The 14,575-nt window shown below is 41.1% G+C and overlaps 3 protein-coding genes across 4 annotated transcripts in view; 2 read left to right on the forward strand and 1 right to left on the reverse strand.

Annotated features, from left to right (window-relative positions):
- LOC135835547 (uncharacterized) overlaps positions 1 to 14,575 on the reverse strand; it is a 42,656-nt gene that overhangs the window by 13,137 nt on the left and 14,944 nt on the right. The window lies entirely within an intron of this gene.
- LOC135835544 (uncharacterized) lies at positions 1,431 to 5,930 on the forward strand. Of its 2 annotated transcripts, XM_065349861.1 has the most exons (5): positions 1,431 to 1,786; positions 2,849 to 3,064; positions 3,147 to 3,209; positions 4,737 to 5,010; positions 5,352 to 5,930. In XM_065349861.1, exons 1-5 carry the CDS (start codon positions 1,784 to 1,786, stop codon positions 5,915 to 5,917), a joined length of 1,122 nt encoding a protein of 373 aa, XP_065205933.1. In that variant the 5' UTR covers positions 1,431 to 1,783; the 3' UTR covers positions 5,918 to 5,930. The 2 variants fall into 2 exon arrangements, with proteins under 2 accessions (XP_065205933.1, XP_065205934.1); XM_065349862.1 differs by lacking the exon at positions 3,147 to 3,209 and having other exon boundaries at positions 1,434 to 1,786.
- Positions 6,654 to 11,831, forward strand: LOC135835545 (uncharacterized). The gene is made up of 2 exons (XM_065349863.1): positions 6,654 to 7,173; positions 11,088 to 11,831. The coding sequence occupies exons 1-2, from the start codon at positions 6,654 to 6,656 to the stop codon at positions 11,444 to 11,446; spliced, it is 879 nt and encodes a 292-aa protein (XP_065205935.1). The 3' UTR covers positions 11,447 to 11,831.

Genomic DNA, 14,575 nt, shown 5'->3' on the forward strand with positions numbered 1-14,575 from the left:
ATGCATTTCGTTAGTCTTTCTTTCAGTCTTTTCATTACATAATTATAAAAACTTCGACCAAAAAATGAATCATTAATGACCTTGAAATTTCATCAGTTCCGAGAAAAAGATTTTTTATTATGCTCGTCAAATTATTATCTGTGCAATTTATAGCTAATTCGTATGTTTTGTAATATTGTAGTTTTAATAATCAAGCAACTTGAAAGGTACTTATACCTATTCATGAAAACATTATCACACCATGCGTCAAATGCATATCTACCCATTAGTAATGTAATTATTAAACTTGAATCAACGCTTAAAAAGTTGCTAAAAACGTAATTTCTTTCGTTAGCTCAATTTACGATGTAAAATACAAAATGCACTCGATAACGATACTTCACAAAAAACGTAAAAAAATTCACACCTCTGCAAAACGTGCGAAATTTATCTTTCGACACGTATTATAATACAGCGTGGAAAAAAATTATCACTGGGAAATTGCGCCTTTAAAAGTTAATTATGCAAATTTATGTACACGTTCGTATAAAAAAAGTCGCGTGATTAATTTTTACTGGGGTGCTTTTGAAAATTTAATTTTCTTGTTGGGTAGTAAATTAATTCGGTAGTTGATGAAGAAATGTCTTTGTTTTGTATTCGCATTCGCCATGCTGCTATAACTGTGGAGAGTTTTGAAAAAAATGTGGTAAAGGTGGAAATATCGCGAAGCCACCAAATTACAGCTAATTATACTTGATAATTATTGCCAGCAGCGAGATTTTCATTAATGGAGCCCGAGTTCGTTCTTGTTTCGTTCTTTTTGTCGAGTACAAATGATGAAAAATATCAATTTACGAATTACTCGCAGTCTTGACCACTAACGAGAGGTATTTTTCAGTGTATTGATTTTTATGTTGGAGAGCGAGAGAGAGTGCGGAAACCAGGCAAACGTACTATAGAAGAATAGATTAATCTAGTTTGCTTTCAGAATAAATTCCAACTATTTCAGTTCAAGTATTAAAAGATTTTACCGCTGCTGAATGTTTTTACCCTACTTGGGCGATATCGCTGGAAATATGCAATTACGAATTTCTCGTCGAATGAGCGAATTTATTGTTTGCCTTTGTACCAAATGAATGTAAGTACCTACAAATAATCTAATGTGAAATAGAAAGTACCGAAATTTTTTTTCCTCGCCTCGAGGTCGTCGTTATTCGATTTCTTATCATCTATAAACATTTATACGAACGTTCAAAATAACAGAGAATTTTTATTTAATACTGCTAAGGACGCGTTAGGGTAAAGATATTTCATTAGGAAGTAAAATAGATCATTATTCACACCGCTTTATCAATTCCCGACGTAACTTTAATTAGACCAAATTACGAAACCAGAACACCATCTGTTATCTGTAATATATGAAGTAACCGCAACGTAGGTAGTATTAAATCTTTCGAGACATTCGAAATTGTACTGTACAGAAAGGTGTTTGTTATGCGGAATGAATCAAACTAAGGCGAATGGGGAATCCATGTTAGCCGCCAGGCTGCGCTCCTCAACACAGAGATACTCCGCCCGTGTAACGCGGCCCTGCCGCGCTACGAGCTACGTACGCTCGTGTAACTATTCGCACTTGCTGTTTTGTTATACTACGTGTTAGATGTGTTCTCCGTATTATTCCGAGTATTGTTTTGTTTGATGAAGTTATTATTGTTTGAATAATATATTAATTGATTAATTAATATTCTCCGTGTCGACTCGTTATTTCCGTAATTATCGATTACTCCAAGTTCTCGCCGATATCATGGTATGCAGAGCTGATGGTGACGAGAGCGGCCAGCACATGTTCGCCATGTTGCTGGATGCCTCGAAATCTCAGTATTTATTTCTATTTATTAGTAATTATGCTTATTATGCTTTTAAAAGTGGCTTAATTATGCGTTCTGAGTATCAAAGTACTCGAAATGGCGATTTTCACACACACAGAGATTTTGGCTACAGAGATGGAAAGATGACGCAACACGTGTGAAACCGGCGTCAGAGTATTAAAAAGAGTTCCAGTGGTGAATTTTTCCGAGAATTTTAATAAGATGAGACGTTTATAATACGTATAAAAGAGTTCCGGAGATGTGAATTATGATTTATGAAAATATTACGTAGAAATGAGATCTGTGAGTCCAAGATCCACACACGTGTTCGCGGGTAGTTATACGCCGTTATTAGAGATGAAATTCGAGCCAAATTAGTTCAGAGATTCAAAACAAAGTTTAAATTGTGTGTGTTGAAATAGCCATAGCGTGTACAGAGATGCTGTGTAGTTTTCGGCTGCCTAACAGAGAAATTTTTGCCATTTTTCGTTACGATGTGCACACCTCTAGTATGATAGAAAACGACGATTCTCTACGTATTTGGACCAATTTGAGTAACGGGCAGCATCACAGAGAAGTGTAGTTTATGTTTGTGCTTGTGTACGTACGTTTACGTTAATTCGGTGATCGTAACGGTTAGAGCGCCCTAAGGTCATGCCCGATTTTTCTTTGGTCAGAGAAAACTTAGAGAATTTTTCGAAATTTTGGAAATTTTTGAAAATCTTGGGCTTCAGAATCGTTGTTGTTGTTAGCTAGTAAGTTCAGGCTGAACGCTAACCTATCATACAGAGAAATCAGGCGACACAGAGAAGTGAAATTCAGACGAGAAGTGTGATCCGACTGGACCGAACGACTCTGTGTTGAATTGGAATTAATTAGGAGTGTGACTAATTAATTCAAAATTTGCTTCGCTGATGCTGTTTTTGCGTGCTATTTTTCTTACGTCACGAAGTACCTGAGCCCTTCCTAGTATCGCTAATTTGAGTCAATTGTTCGTGCAGGCTGATAGACATCGTAGAGATGATGATGACCGTAAGAGCAGACGAGATGAAGACAGGTATCACCGGTCTAAAGCCCAGAAACGGTCCAGGTCAGACTCCCGAAGCCGCCACCGACGTCATCGTTCCAGTGAGGAACGCGAGATAGATATAGAAGCTGAAACGCGACGAATGAACGAGATTCAAGCCAACATTGAACGTCAACGCCAGAGAGACAGAGTAAGCACACGAACCAAGTTCAGAGTAATTTTTGCATATTTAATTAGAGTAATTAGTATTGATATAAACAATGGGTAACTAGGAAAGGGAAGAAAGTAACCGAAGAAAAGCCCATAAGTCTGAGTCGTCGAGATCAAATCGAGATGTAAGTACACAGAGTAATGTAGATTCGAGTAGACAGACGACTAAGTACAATGAAGGTGATATTGTCACTCAGTACAAAATTATTAGAAACAATAGCAATCAGGCTCCGAAGACAACCAACACTGAGACACGCACAGAGAACGTAGTGAGTAATGAGAATACGACGAGAGAGGTAGAAAGGAAAAAGAAGAAGAAAAAGAAAAAGTCTAAGTCACCGGAGAAACAGAGTCCGTTATCATTTAATCGAGATGTTGTGCCAGTAGCAATTCCGCTACCACCTAAGAATGATTGTCGTACGGTTGTAACGTTATCACAGCCTTCAACGTCAGCTCAGAGTTCCGTACAGCATCCGAGCACGAATCAGGACCAGTTTACGAGTTCGCACGTACAGAGTGAAGGTGAAATTCAATTGTCATTTTTGAATTGGGAACCAGGTGCGAAGCGGAGAGCAGCGATGGACCAAGCGATGAGTAAATTGCTTGCACTGAGAGCCGAAGATGAGATGGTTGAGAAAGCATTGAAGAAGAAACGAAAGCGCTCAAAGAAAGAGACAGAGACTGAGAAACCGATATTAGTGAGAAGAATGCCGGATGCTGTGCCAGCTACCGAGAACACCGTTCAAACTGAGACAGTACCGCGACCCGCGCCTGAACAGCAACGTCAAGTTGAACGACCCCGCGCCCCGACGCCAAAACCAACGATGTCCGACGCTTCGGAAAATGAACGTAGTTCTTCGGACTCCGAATCGGACTCGGAAGAGTCGGATGATGATTCGTCTGATTCCAGCTCCGAAGAGGAAGAAGAGGAGAACGGAGATGATTCTGGAACTGGAGGAGGTGCTACGTCGAACAGTACCCAAAATCCTCCGCCTCCTCCTCCACCATCTAGAAATAGTACGAGTACACAGAGTGAGCCAGCGACTGAGACGAAACCGAAGAAATCGTCTAAGAAGTCGAAAGAGAAGAAAACGCATTCCAGTAGGAAAAACCGTCTGACAGAGAATATGATGCGAAGCAATCATGAAACACGTAAGGTACTGACGAAGGAGGTGAGAATCGAGACGTGGCATCAGATGCTACAGTTGGATGCTGAGATCTACAATATTAACCTCACGAAGCGGACCAAGAGGAAAGCTGAGGAGAAGCAGCTTCGTAATCTCGTTCTACACAGACTAGACGAATATTATTTTGCGAGAGTAGGGCATATTACGCCTGTACAGAAGATGATCGACGCCATTTTCGACTTACGGAGAGTAGAGAGGAACGTGAGTAGGGGTACGATCAAGTCCGAGTTCAACAAGTTAATGCTAGGTAGAGGGGAAACTCTCGACGCTTTCTTTGGGCGTATGGACGAACTCACCTACGACTTTAAGATGCAAACGAAAGGGGAAGAGATTCCCGAGCCAGAGATCTTTGATAGGATAGTAGAGGCGACAGAGTCTATCTATACAGAGCTTAGGGTTATTCTTAAGTCTAAGGGCGAATATCCTCATACGAGTCTCGCTGACCTTAAGTTGTTGTTGTTACAGCTGGAGTCTGAACGGAGAGGTGGGCCGCAGCAGGCCAACTACTTTAGTCACCGACCAGTTATCCGACGGAGTGACGGAAAGCCCCAACCGAGACCGCCCTACAACGCCGAAACCCTACCGAGACCGCCCGATCACAATTGTTACAATTGCTCCAACCCAGATCACTACGATTTTGAATGCCCGAAGTGGGAAGATGGGCCGAGGTGCTTCAGATGTTCGGAGTGGGGTCACTTTGGAACGACGTGCAATAATCCCCGCGTATTCTACAAACACGGTAAATCCAAACACAGAAATAATAATCGTAAACCGAGGTTCAATTTCCATAAAAATCGAAATTCTTATCGCAGCCGTTCCAACTGGGGGAATAATTCGCGCCGCCCCAGGGGCCAGAATTACACTCCCAAGAGGAACCGGCAACCGTACCGAGGGAAACCTCGTTATCAGAGTAATTGGAAGAACAATAAGAAGCCGTATACGCCTCGTTCGAATCGCGATCGTCAAAAGACTCCGCCCAAGAAGAAAATCGTTACTAACAAACCCCCACCCAAACCAGAGCCGAAGAAGTAGTTTCTGTGTAATGTTGAGACACTAACCAGAGTTGTATTTATTTTACAGAATTCGCAAAGTACCGAGATAGTTCCCGAGACAACCGGATCAGAGATACAGTTAACGGAGCAGCCCAATTAATTAGCGGTGAACGGCAACCGGAGGATTTTATGGGTATACCGAGATTCGACCGAGACGCGAGAAACGATATCGAAGAAAATCGTCGAAGACATCAATCGTCGAGCCGTTACCGGTCACCGAACCGCGACGAACAACATCGCAGCCGCTCATCCCCGCCGAGGGAAACCGATAAGAGTAGCCGGAGCGCAACAGACAGAGATGCAACCCAAACCGAGAATCGCCGACAGAGCTCATCAACGCATTCGTCAGCCAGCGGTCCATCACCGCCGCCCGGACGCGGTCGCTCTATGGCGAGACCGGAGGGAGCGCGACGTCTACGTAATTTTCCTGCGATGCTTGTAGATCCGCACATCGAAGAGGAATCGCCGTATACGTCTTTCCTACTGATGGAGCTACCGGACATCGACGTTAATTCACTCAACGGAACCCAGGCTGGATTGATTTACAACCACATCGCCAAGTGGGAACAGATGTTAGCCTGGTTCCGAACGTGAGTGGAACTGAGAATCCACGCGATCAACGTCGAAGCGAGAAAACCAACAGAGATCGAGCCTGTATTCGATATAGGTGGGGTCGAGTATTCGTCGTTCTTGGACACCGTCGGACCCGCCATCATTGGCCAACCAATGGTACAACCGCCGCCTGGTTTTCCGCCGATACCACCAGTCCCAAAGCCGCTTTACCTGGAACATACGAAAGAACAGACGATGCTGCCGTTTTCCAACACACTGCAGCCAGGAACCAGCGCTTCGACGTCGAAAACAGAGACACAGATCGAAATGAACCCAATCGGGTGTATTAAGGCGCCGGAGAATAAAACAGAGAAAGGATCGAGCCCGAATAAACCAAAAACGAAAGCCGCGAAAAAAGAAGGCACTTCAACGGACGAAATTTTCAAAAAGTTTCGTGAACAGAATCCGAATGCCGGGAAGTCACCTTTGAACCTTGGCAAAGTGTATAATCCACGCAGGGACGCGAGGACACCGAAAAAGACGGATACAAACAGAGAAGGCCCGGAACATCGAAAACCGAAGAACCGATCAAACTCGATCGTACAATTGCGGCACCGAAACCTCCAACCCCGCCACCGATGCCAGATAATCCACGCAGGGACGCGAGGACACCGAAAAAGACGGATACAAACAGAGAAGGCCCGGAACATCGAAAACCGAAGAACCGATCAAACTCGATCGTACAATTGCGGCACCGAAACCTCCAACCCCGCCACCGATGCCAGAGAAACCGCTGTGGGAAGTTAAGTCGACGAAAACGGTTGCCGAAGCCGAAATGGATACGACGGCCCAATCTGAGGCAAAAACCGACGACGAATGGAACAAGCTAGGCCCGAGTTCAGCACAGGGCAATGCAACAGAGAAGCCGCATTTAAACTCGTTAGGCCAAGATATGAATGCGCCGCGGCCACGCACGCCCGAAATAATCCGGCAAAACCTAATGATTCGGCCGGACATTCCAACCGAAGAAGTATGGGAAACCGACGACGGAGAAGTGATCGATCGACGGAGAGCGAATTATCGTTCCGTTAATTTTATGTACGTGAAACAGATCATGGAATTGAACTTCACGAAGGTCAACGAGAGGCTCACCGAGATCGAAACGCGCCTTCACCGAGAGCAGGTTCCTGATGAAGCAGACGAGGGAAGGCCGATGCCGGAAGCCGAGAGGGCCCTGTTAACCAGGCAACAGGAGGAGTTAAACGACGCAGCGATGGCGATCACGCGCGTATTGGAAGGTAAGCATGTCACTTTCTTAGGTGATACGGGAGCTACCTCCCATTTTATAAACAACCCAGAGTATTTGACCCAGTCCACAGAGTATGTACACCCTATTCAAGGTGCGAACGGAGATCCGAGTGCGTTACTGAGTTCGAATAAGAGAGGTATGATTTTAGGAATGAGTGAAGTGTGTAATTCGCAAGTTCATTTGACAGACGTTTTAGCTGTACCAAGGTTGACAGAGAATTTACTTTCGCTAAGGAAGTTTGTAGATCTTGGGTATGAGATCTTACTCACCAATAAACACGCGTCCATCATTGATCCAGTTTCGACGAAGGTTATTTTAGCCGGAGAATACAAGAGACCATATTGGGAATTCCGTATTTGAACCAGAGATCGTGAAATCGCGATGAATACGACGACAAAGGAGAAACCCAAAAAGAGACCTCATTCGCCGACGAGACCAAGTTGCAGCAGTGCCAATACGTCGAAGAGTATAAAGAGGAGAAAGGTTCAAACAGAGAATTTACCATCAACGTCGACAGCTGAAACTGAAAATACACAAGAGATGAATGAACCAAAGGAAGTGAAACAGAGAACGAAATCGAAGAGGAAGGCGAAAAAGAAATCGAAGGAGACAGGAGGAGACTCAGAAGTTCGGAGGGAGAGCTCTCCAGGTAGGAGGGAGCGATCTCAAGAACGGAGGGAGCAAAATCGTGAGATTATTTCACCTGTTTACCTATGCCCGGAATCAATTGATGACATCAAATTGAACAGAGAGATCTCAGACGAAGAACTGGGACAACCAATCAACGTAGAGAGATTATCGACGGTGAAGAAACCCATGAACTACGTCGATTTTAAAAACAGTCCAGCCATGAGATGGCACTACAGATTGGGACACTTGAGTTACGACTGTATGATGAAGTTAAAGAAGACGAGTCCAGCGTTAGCGAAGGTGAAAATAAGTCGTGAGCAGATTCGTTCGTGTGAAGTTTGCATTCTAGCGAACATGAAATTGAAACCATTCAAGGAAGTTCGTGACAAATCAAAATTCATTTTCGATCGAATCCACTCAGACGTTATGGGACCCTTGAAAACACCGACGCTTTATAAACGACACAGATGGATCGTAACTTTCGTTGATGATGCGAGTAGATTCGCGATCGCATATACGATGCAGTATAAGTCAGATGTTCTTGAATGTTTTCTAATGTTTCTTAACCTAGTTGAGAAATATACCAGAGGCAGATCGAGAGTATCAACACTGAGATGTGACAACGGAGGAGAATATACTGGAGCTGCGTTCAAACAGTTATGCGATCACAGAGGAATTACGATTGAATACTCCGAGCCAAAAGCACCACAACATAATGGAACAGCCGAACGATTTAATCAGACGATTATGGCAAAGGTCAGAGTAATGCTTTTGGACTCCGGAGTTCCTCAATATCATTGGGATACAGCTTTAGCAACGGCAGTCCAAATCTACAACCGAGCACCTCATTCCAGTATTGGTTACAGAATTCCAATAAAACAGATTTTTCCGGACGTGACTTTACGAACAGAGTATATGAGAAGGTATGGATGTATTGCGTATGTACACCGAAATGATCCAACTTTACAGAAAGTTGACCAACGCGCCGTTCTTGGAGTTCTTGTTGGTTTTACCGCTACAGGTTATAAAGTCCTACTACCGCAGTCCAATAAGATCATCCGAGCCACACATGTGAAATGCGTTGAATTTAAGAACTACAGAGATATAAATGGATTGACAGAGAAATATGTACCCGAAATACCAGAGAGAGAATGGTTGAAAGAATTCGAAGAGATTTACCGGAAACCTGAAAATGAACCCCGCAGAGGACCGTTACCAACGATCGTTGATAAATGGCTACGTACAGCCTCCAGAGAAGTCCAAACTGATCCAATAGATCTCGGAGCGAAACCGGAGATGAAATCGATCGAAACTCAAACGGATATAAAGTTATCAATCTTGTGTGACCCAGATGATAAGACAGAGAGTGATTCCGACACAGAGTGGATTGAAGAGGAAGTTGATCTAGGAGCTCTTACCGCGAAGGAGATTGAGACAGATTTTTCAATAAAGGAACACTTTGACGCTGAAATTGAGAAATTGAAAAAGTACAATAAACTAACCGAAGATACGAAGGATTTAAATGCTTTCGCGCTTATTACAAATATTATTTCCGACCCAACGACGTATAAGCAAGCGATGAAATCGACAGAGAGACATTATTGGCAGGAAGCAGTTGATGCTGATTAGAAATTGATGGAGGATAACGGAGTATGGAAAGTTGTACCGAGACCCAGAGACACCAGAGATAAGAGACACACGATTGTTGACTCTACAATGGTATTCAAGAGGAAGATCGATACCAAAGGAAACGTGAGATATAAAGCCAGATTAGTAGCCAGAGGATTTAAAGACAAACGGAGTATGGCGATTTCGAAGATATACGCGCCAGTATCCAGATTGACCACCGTACGAGTAGTATTATCCGTAGTAAACCGACTGAAACTTCATGCCAGACAACTCGACGTAACGACAGCATTTCTTAACGGAGATTTGGAAGAGGAAACCTACATGGAAATCCCTGACTGTGTTGACATGTCAGACGAAGAGAAAAAGGAGTTCGTATTTAAGCTGGAAAAATCGTTATATGGCTTGAAACAGAGCCCTAAATGTTGGAACCGAAAGTTTGCGGAGAAACTGAGAGAACTAGGGTTCGAAGCCGATGTCAATGACCCTTGCCTATTTTGGATTCGGAAAGGCAAGTTTCAAGGCATACTGATTATCTACGTGGACGATATGATATTTGCTGGGAACGATGCAAAGATTTTAGAGAAGTACGTAGAAAAACTGAAAAGTATTTTCAAGATGACAGATATGGGAGAGCCTAAGAAATTCCTTGGATTACGAATACAGAGAGACAAAGAACAGAATACTTTAACGTTAGACCAAGCCGAGTATTGTGATGAAATCTTGAAGAGATTTAACATGGAGAATGCGTATTCGACAGAGATTCCAATGCAGCCGAAAAGCCAAAAGAATAAGACAGAGAAACCGAAAAAGAATAAACCGAATAAGCGAGAGAGACGACGTCAACAAAATCCGAAACCAAAAGCGAAGTTTGACGGAGCACCTTTTCCATACAGAGAAGCGATTGGCAGTTTATTGTACCTGAGCAACGCTACGAGACCGGATATTGCGTTTGCAGTAAATTGGCTAAGCAGAAAGCAAGGAAATCCAACACAACAGGATTGGCAGGAAGTTAAGCAGGTTTTTCGATATCTACGAGGTACCCGAAACCTAGGGTTAGTGTATACTGGAACCGGAAAAGGAATCGATGCTTATTGTGATGCAAGTTTTGGAGATTGCGACGACACGAAGAAATCTTCTGCCGGAATTGTAATTCGACTCAACGGAGATCTGGTCAAATGGTCCAGTAAACGACAGGGCTTAGTAGCCAATTCGACGTGTGAAGCCGAATATATCGCGATTAATTCATGTTTAGTTGATTGCGTAGGTGTAAACGCATCCCTGACGAGAGCCACCGGAGAAGATTACCGACCATACGTCATTCACGGAGATAACATTCCAGCCCTTACGTGTGCAAACAAACCTGGAGCACCAACGTTGAAACACGTTACAGAGATCAAGATGCATTATATTTTGAATGCTGTAATCGAGAATCAAGTCACTTTAGAGTGGGTTAGATCAGCTGACCAAGACGCTGACATTTTGACGAAAGCCTTACCGAAAGAGACGTTTATAGAGCAGAGAGACAGATTACTGAGTGAAATTAAGTAGAGTTTTCATCCCCGAGCCCGTCCCGCCATGAATTCAGAGTAAACAGAGTAGTACAGACTAATACAGATATGCGTATGTGTTTATTAATTGTTTTAGATCCTGGTTCAATTGAAGACGCGATTGAAGGTCTGCATCAATTAATCGAGATGTCGCGTATTTACCACTTTGCGCTGGATGAACACCCGCAACGCGTATTAATGATGCTGCGAACAGAGAACCTGACTATTGATGAACGTAGACGTCAGAGAAATCGCGAACGGAGACACCGCAATCAAGCGCATCGCCGAAACGCCGATAACGTAGACGACGGTATTGACGTCGATTATTTTTCCGATTCTGAAGATCGTGGTCCAGGCGATGCTGCGCCGAATTTTCAATTACTAGGCGAACGTTTACTTGATGAAGCCTATCAACGGAGAAATCAACACGATAACGACGATCAACCAATGGGATAAACAGAGAGAAAAACAGAGAAAAATTTTTTATTTGTAATTTGTCGTTGAATTGTTCCGAATATTCATGTGTTGAATCTGTGTTCCTGTTTATTTGAATTTTGTGATTTATTTGTTCCTGTTAATTATAAGCTGTAAATATGTTTTTGCGAAAGATGAGTCGCGCAGGGAGGGAGTGTTAGCCGCCAGGCTGCGCTCCTCAACACAGAGATACTCCGCCCGTGTAACGCGGCCCTGCCGCGCTACGAGCTACGTACGCTCGTGTAACTATTCGCACTTGCTGTTTTGTTATACTACGTGTTAGATGTGTTCTCCGTATTATTCCGAGTATTGTTTTGTTTGATGAAGTTATTATTGTTTGAATAATATATTAATTGATTAATTAATATTCTCCGTGTCGACTCGTTATTTCCGTAATTATCGATTACTCCAAGTTCTCGCCGATATCAATCCATACTTTTCATTGAATTATGTTTTGCCAACTTAGCATTTTTTGCTTCTTAAGCTCGCATATCAACTTCCGGAATGATTTAGTCCTTGGTGTAATCAAATTATTCTCGAGTTAGTAGGTAAAAGCTGAGAGGATTTTCAAGTGGTGTGGACTATGGAATGATCCTTGAAAATAATTTAATTCGTGAGATATCGCACCTTGGGAGTAATAAGGTTACATATGTACATCTCAAAAAAATCGATTTTGACATTTTTTCATTTTTGGGGCTTATATGACCCCCACCCCCCCCCCCCCCCGCCTCAACCAAAAATAAAACTTCGAGTTGGGTACATTATCTATATCTTGAAAAAACGCAAATGGCCTAACTCAAAATCCCAACAACATTGAAAGTTGTTTGGAGTTATAAGGGTACATCTCAAAAAACTCCGCCTTTTTTGAGTAAATTTCGTACTTACATAGAAAGTGTTAAAAAACAGTTTTGATTGTTTTGAATGTTTATCAGATAGAAATAGTCACAAGAAGTGCATTTTTTATTGGTTTGTACCAAATGGACAATTTTTTAAAAATTGATCACTTTTTAGAAAAATGAATTTGCACATTTAATCAAATTTTAGTTTTTTGAGAAAAACCCAAAAACTAAACACTCTTAGAAAAAAACTAACGACATTATGTCGATTGGAAATTTAATTCTCTGCAACTTTGTTAATATTAAAATTTTTGGACGCTTCCTTTCGTCTCCAGATCAATTTTAATGAAAGGTTATAACTCAAAATGTTTTCCAAACATTGAAACATTTCCTCTTTAAGATTATATTTTTCAAAGTGTTCTTATGCTAAATGAAGGTACGATACCAGATATTTAAAATGAGGTGCTATTCATTCCTCACAATTAATTATAAGTTGATGAAAATAATGAATCAAGTTTTAAAAAAAAAAAAAGAAAATCACTCTCCTGTAAAATTTCACTTTTTTGAGATATAACCTTATTACTCCCAAGGTGCGATATGATACATCCTAAGTGGCGGAAAAATTTTGGACTACCTCTACAGAAGAATTGAAAAACCTTTGAAAAAATATACAAGTCAAATTTCAAATGCTTTCATTTCCCTGAAAATTGAAATTTGAACAATTTTCCATCAAAAATCAGAATTTTTTCAAATTGAAGTAGGAAGCTGAAATTTTATCCTATTCTTGACTTCACATATCGATTAATGGTGGTTTAGAGTAGTTCTGGAACTTACAGCAGATTTTTGGATTTTACAATTTTGAAGAATTATCGCGAAATTTATTATTTTTATGCCTTTGTGATCTCATACCGGTCAACTTGAGCACAAATTTTCAAATCCATTTTTGCTTTTTCAAATAATATAAAATTTTCTGCGGCAATTATTTTTGGAAAAAAATTGCAAGTTCTTCGTTTAGAAATCTGTCGGATTTTTTTTTTGGGGTGTTTATTAGGTGATCAAGGTTCTTCCAGGGGTAGATGGGGAATGGTTTCTTTTTGGGTAATTTCTCAGTTGAAAATCAATTTGTAAGGGTTTTATAGCCAAGGAGGGTAGGTTATGGGTTTTTGAATGAGATTTTTGAGATCAATTTCAAGGTTTTCTATTTCAGAGATGAACTTAGCAAGTGGGTTGTCATTTTATTGGAAATGATGTAAGCTGAATATTGAGATAAAATTTTGGGGGGATGTGATGGATTAGCTGAGGCTGATGTAAATTTGTTACTTGTGATTTTCTAAAATTTGAGGGTAGTGCTGCAGCTATGAAAAACCTAGGTTTGTACATAATTAGGCAATATCCTGTTTTTGACCTTCCGAGAGTTTACTCGTTGATGTGGTTTCGAAGAATCAGGAGTCTCCGGCAGATTTTTTCATCGTACAGCTTTGGAAAAATTGATATTAAAGATCCAAAATGAAATTCAGCATGAAAAAATGCGAGAATTGATGTTTTTTTAGCCTTTCTGATCAATTTATGCACATTTAAAAACCTGCTAGACTCTCGATCTAGGTTGCTGATATGTATTTCCAAGAGATCATTGTACCTAAATCAATCGAAAGGATCAGAAGAATGTTCAATACCGGTTTGTAGGAGCAAAATGTCATTTTGACTTTTTTTAATAAAAATTTTTCCTAAGCTGGAAAATTGTAAAAAATTTCTTGGTACTCCAAAACGGCTTGGATCTATCACCAATTGATTCAAGAGGTCTAAGATATAATACAAATCAAATTTCAGCTGCCTGCATTAAAAAAATTGTATGTACTTTTAAAAAGGGTGTTGACTTGAATTTTTCCAAAAATGAAATTCAGTTTTCAAAATTTGACCTAGTGCTACATATATTTTCGGTGAGTTTTTGATTTATCTTTGCCCAGTCCAAAAGTAGTTTTCTGTTTGTTGGAATGGCTCTCCTTGTGAGATTTTTTAAATGAAGTCTAAAAGCAACCATGGCAGCCCTCTTGAACGTCTTAGGGGTCAAAAATTCAAGTGTGAGGTGGATGGTTACTCAATTATAGATAGCTTGTTATCAAAATTTGATGAAAAAATTGATGAACTTTTATCGAGGGGGGCGTACCCTTCACGTTTAAGTTGATAATTTTCAATTCACTTTAAGTATGGAAATAATTTATTTTTGCTTTATAGGAATTGAAAGAGATTCAACACGATTTTGATTTTTTTCATGCAT

Source organism: Planococcus citri, chromosome 2 (assembly GCF_950023065.1).
Source record: "Planococcus citri chromosome 2, ihPlaCitr1.1, whole genome shotgun sequence".
Taxonomy (NCBI): Eukaryota; Metazoa; Arthropoda; class Insecta; order Hemiptera; family Pseudococcidae; genus Planococcus; species Planococcus citri.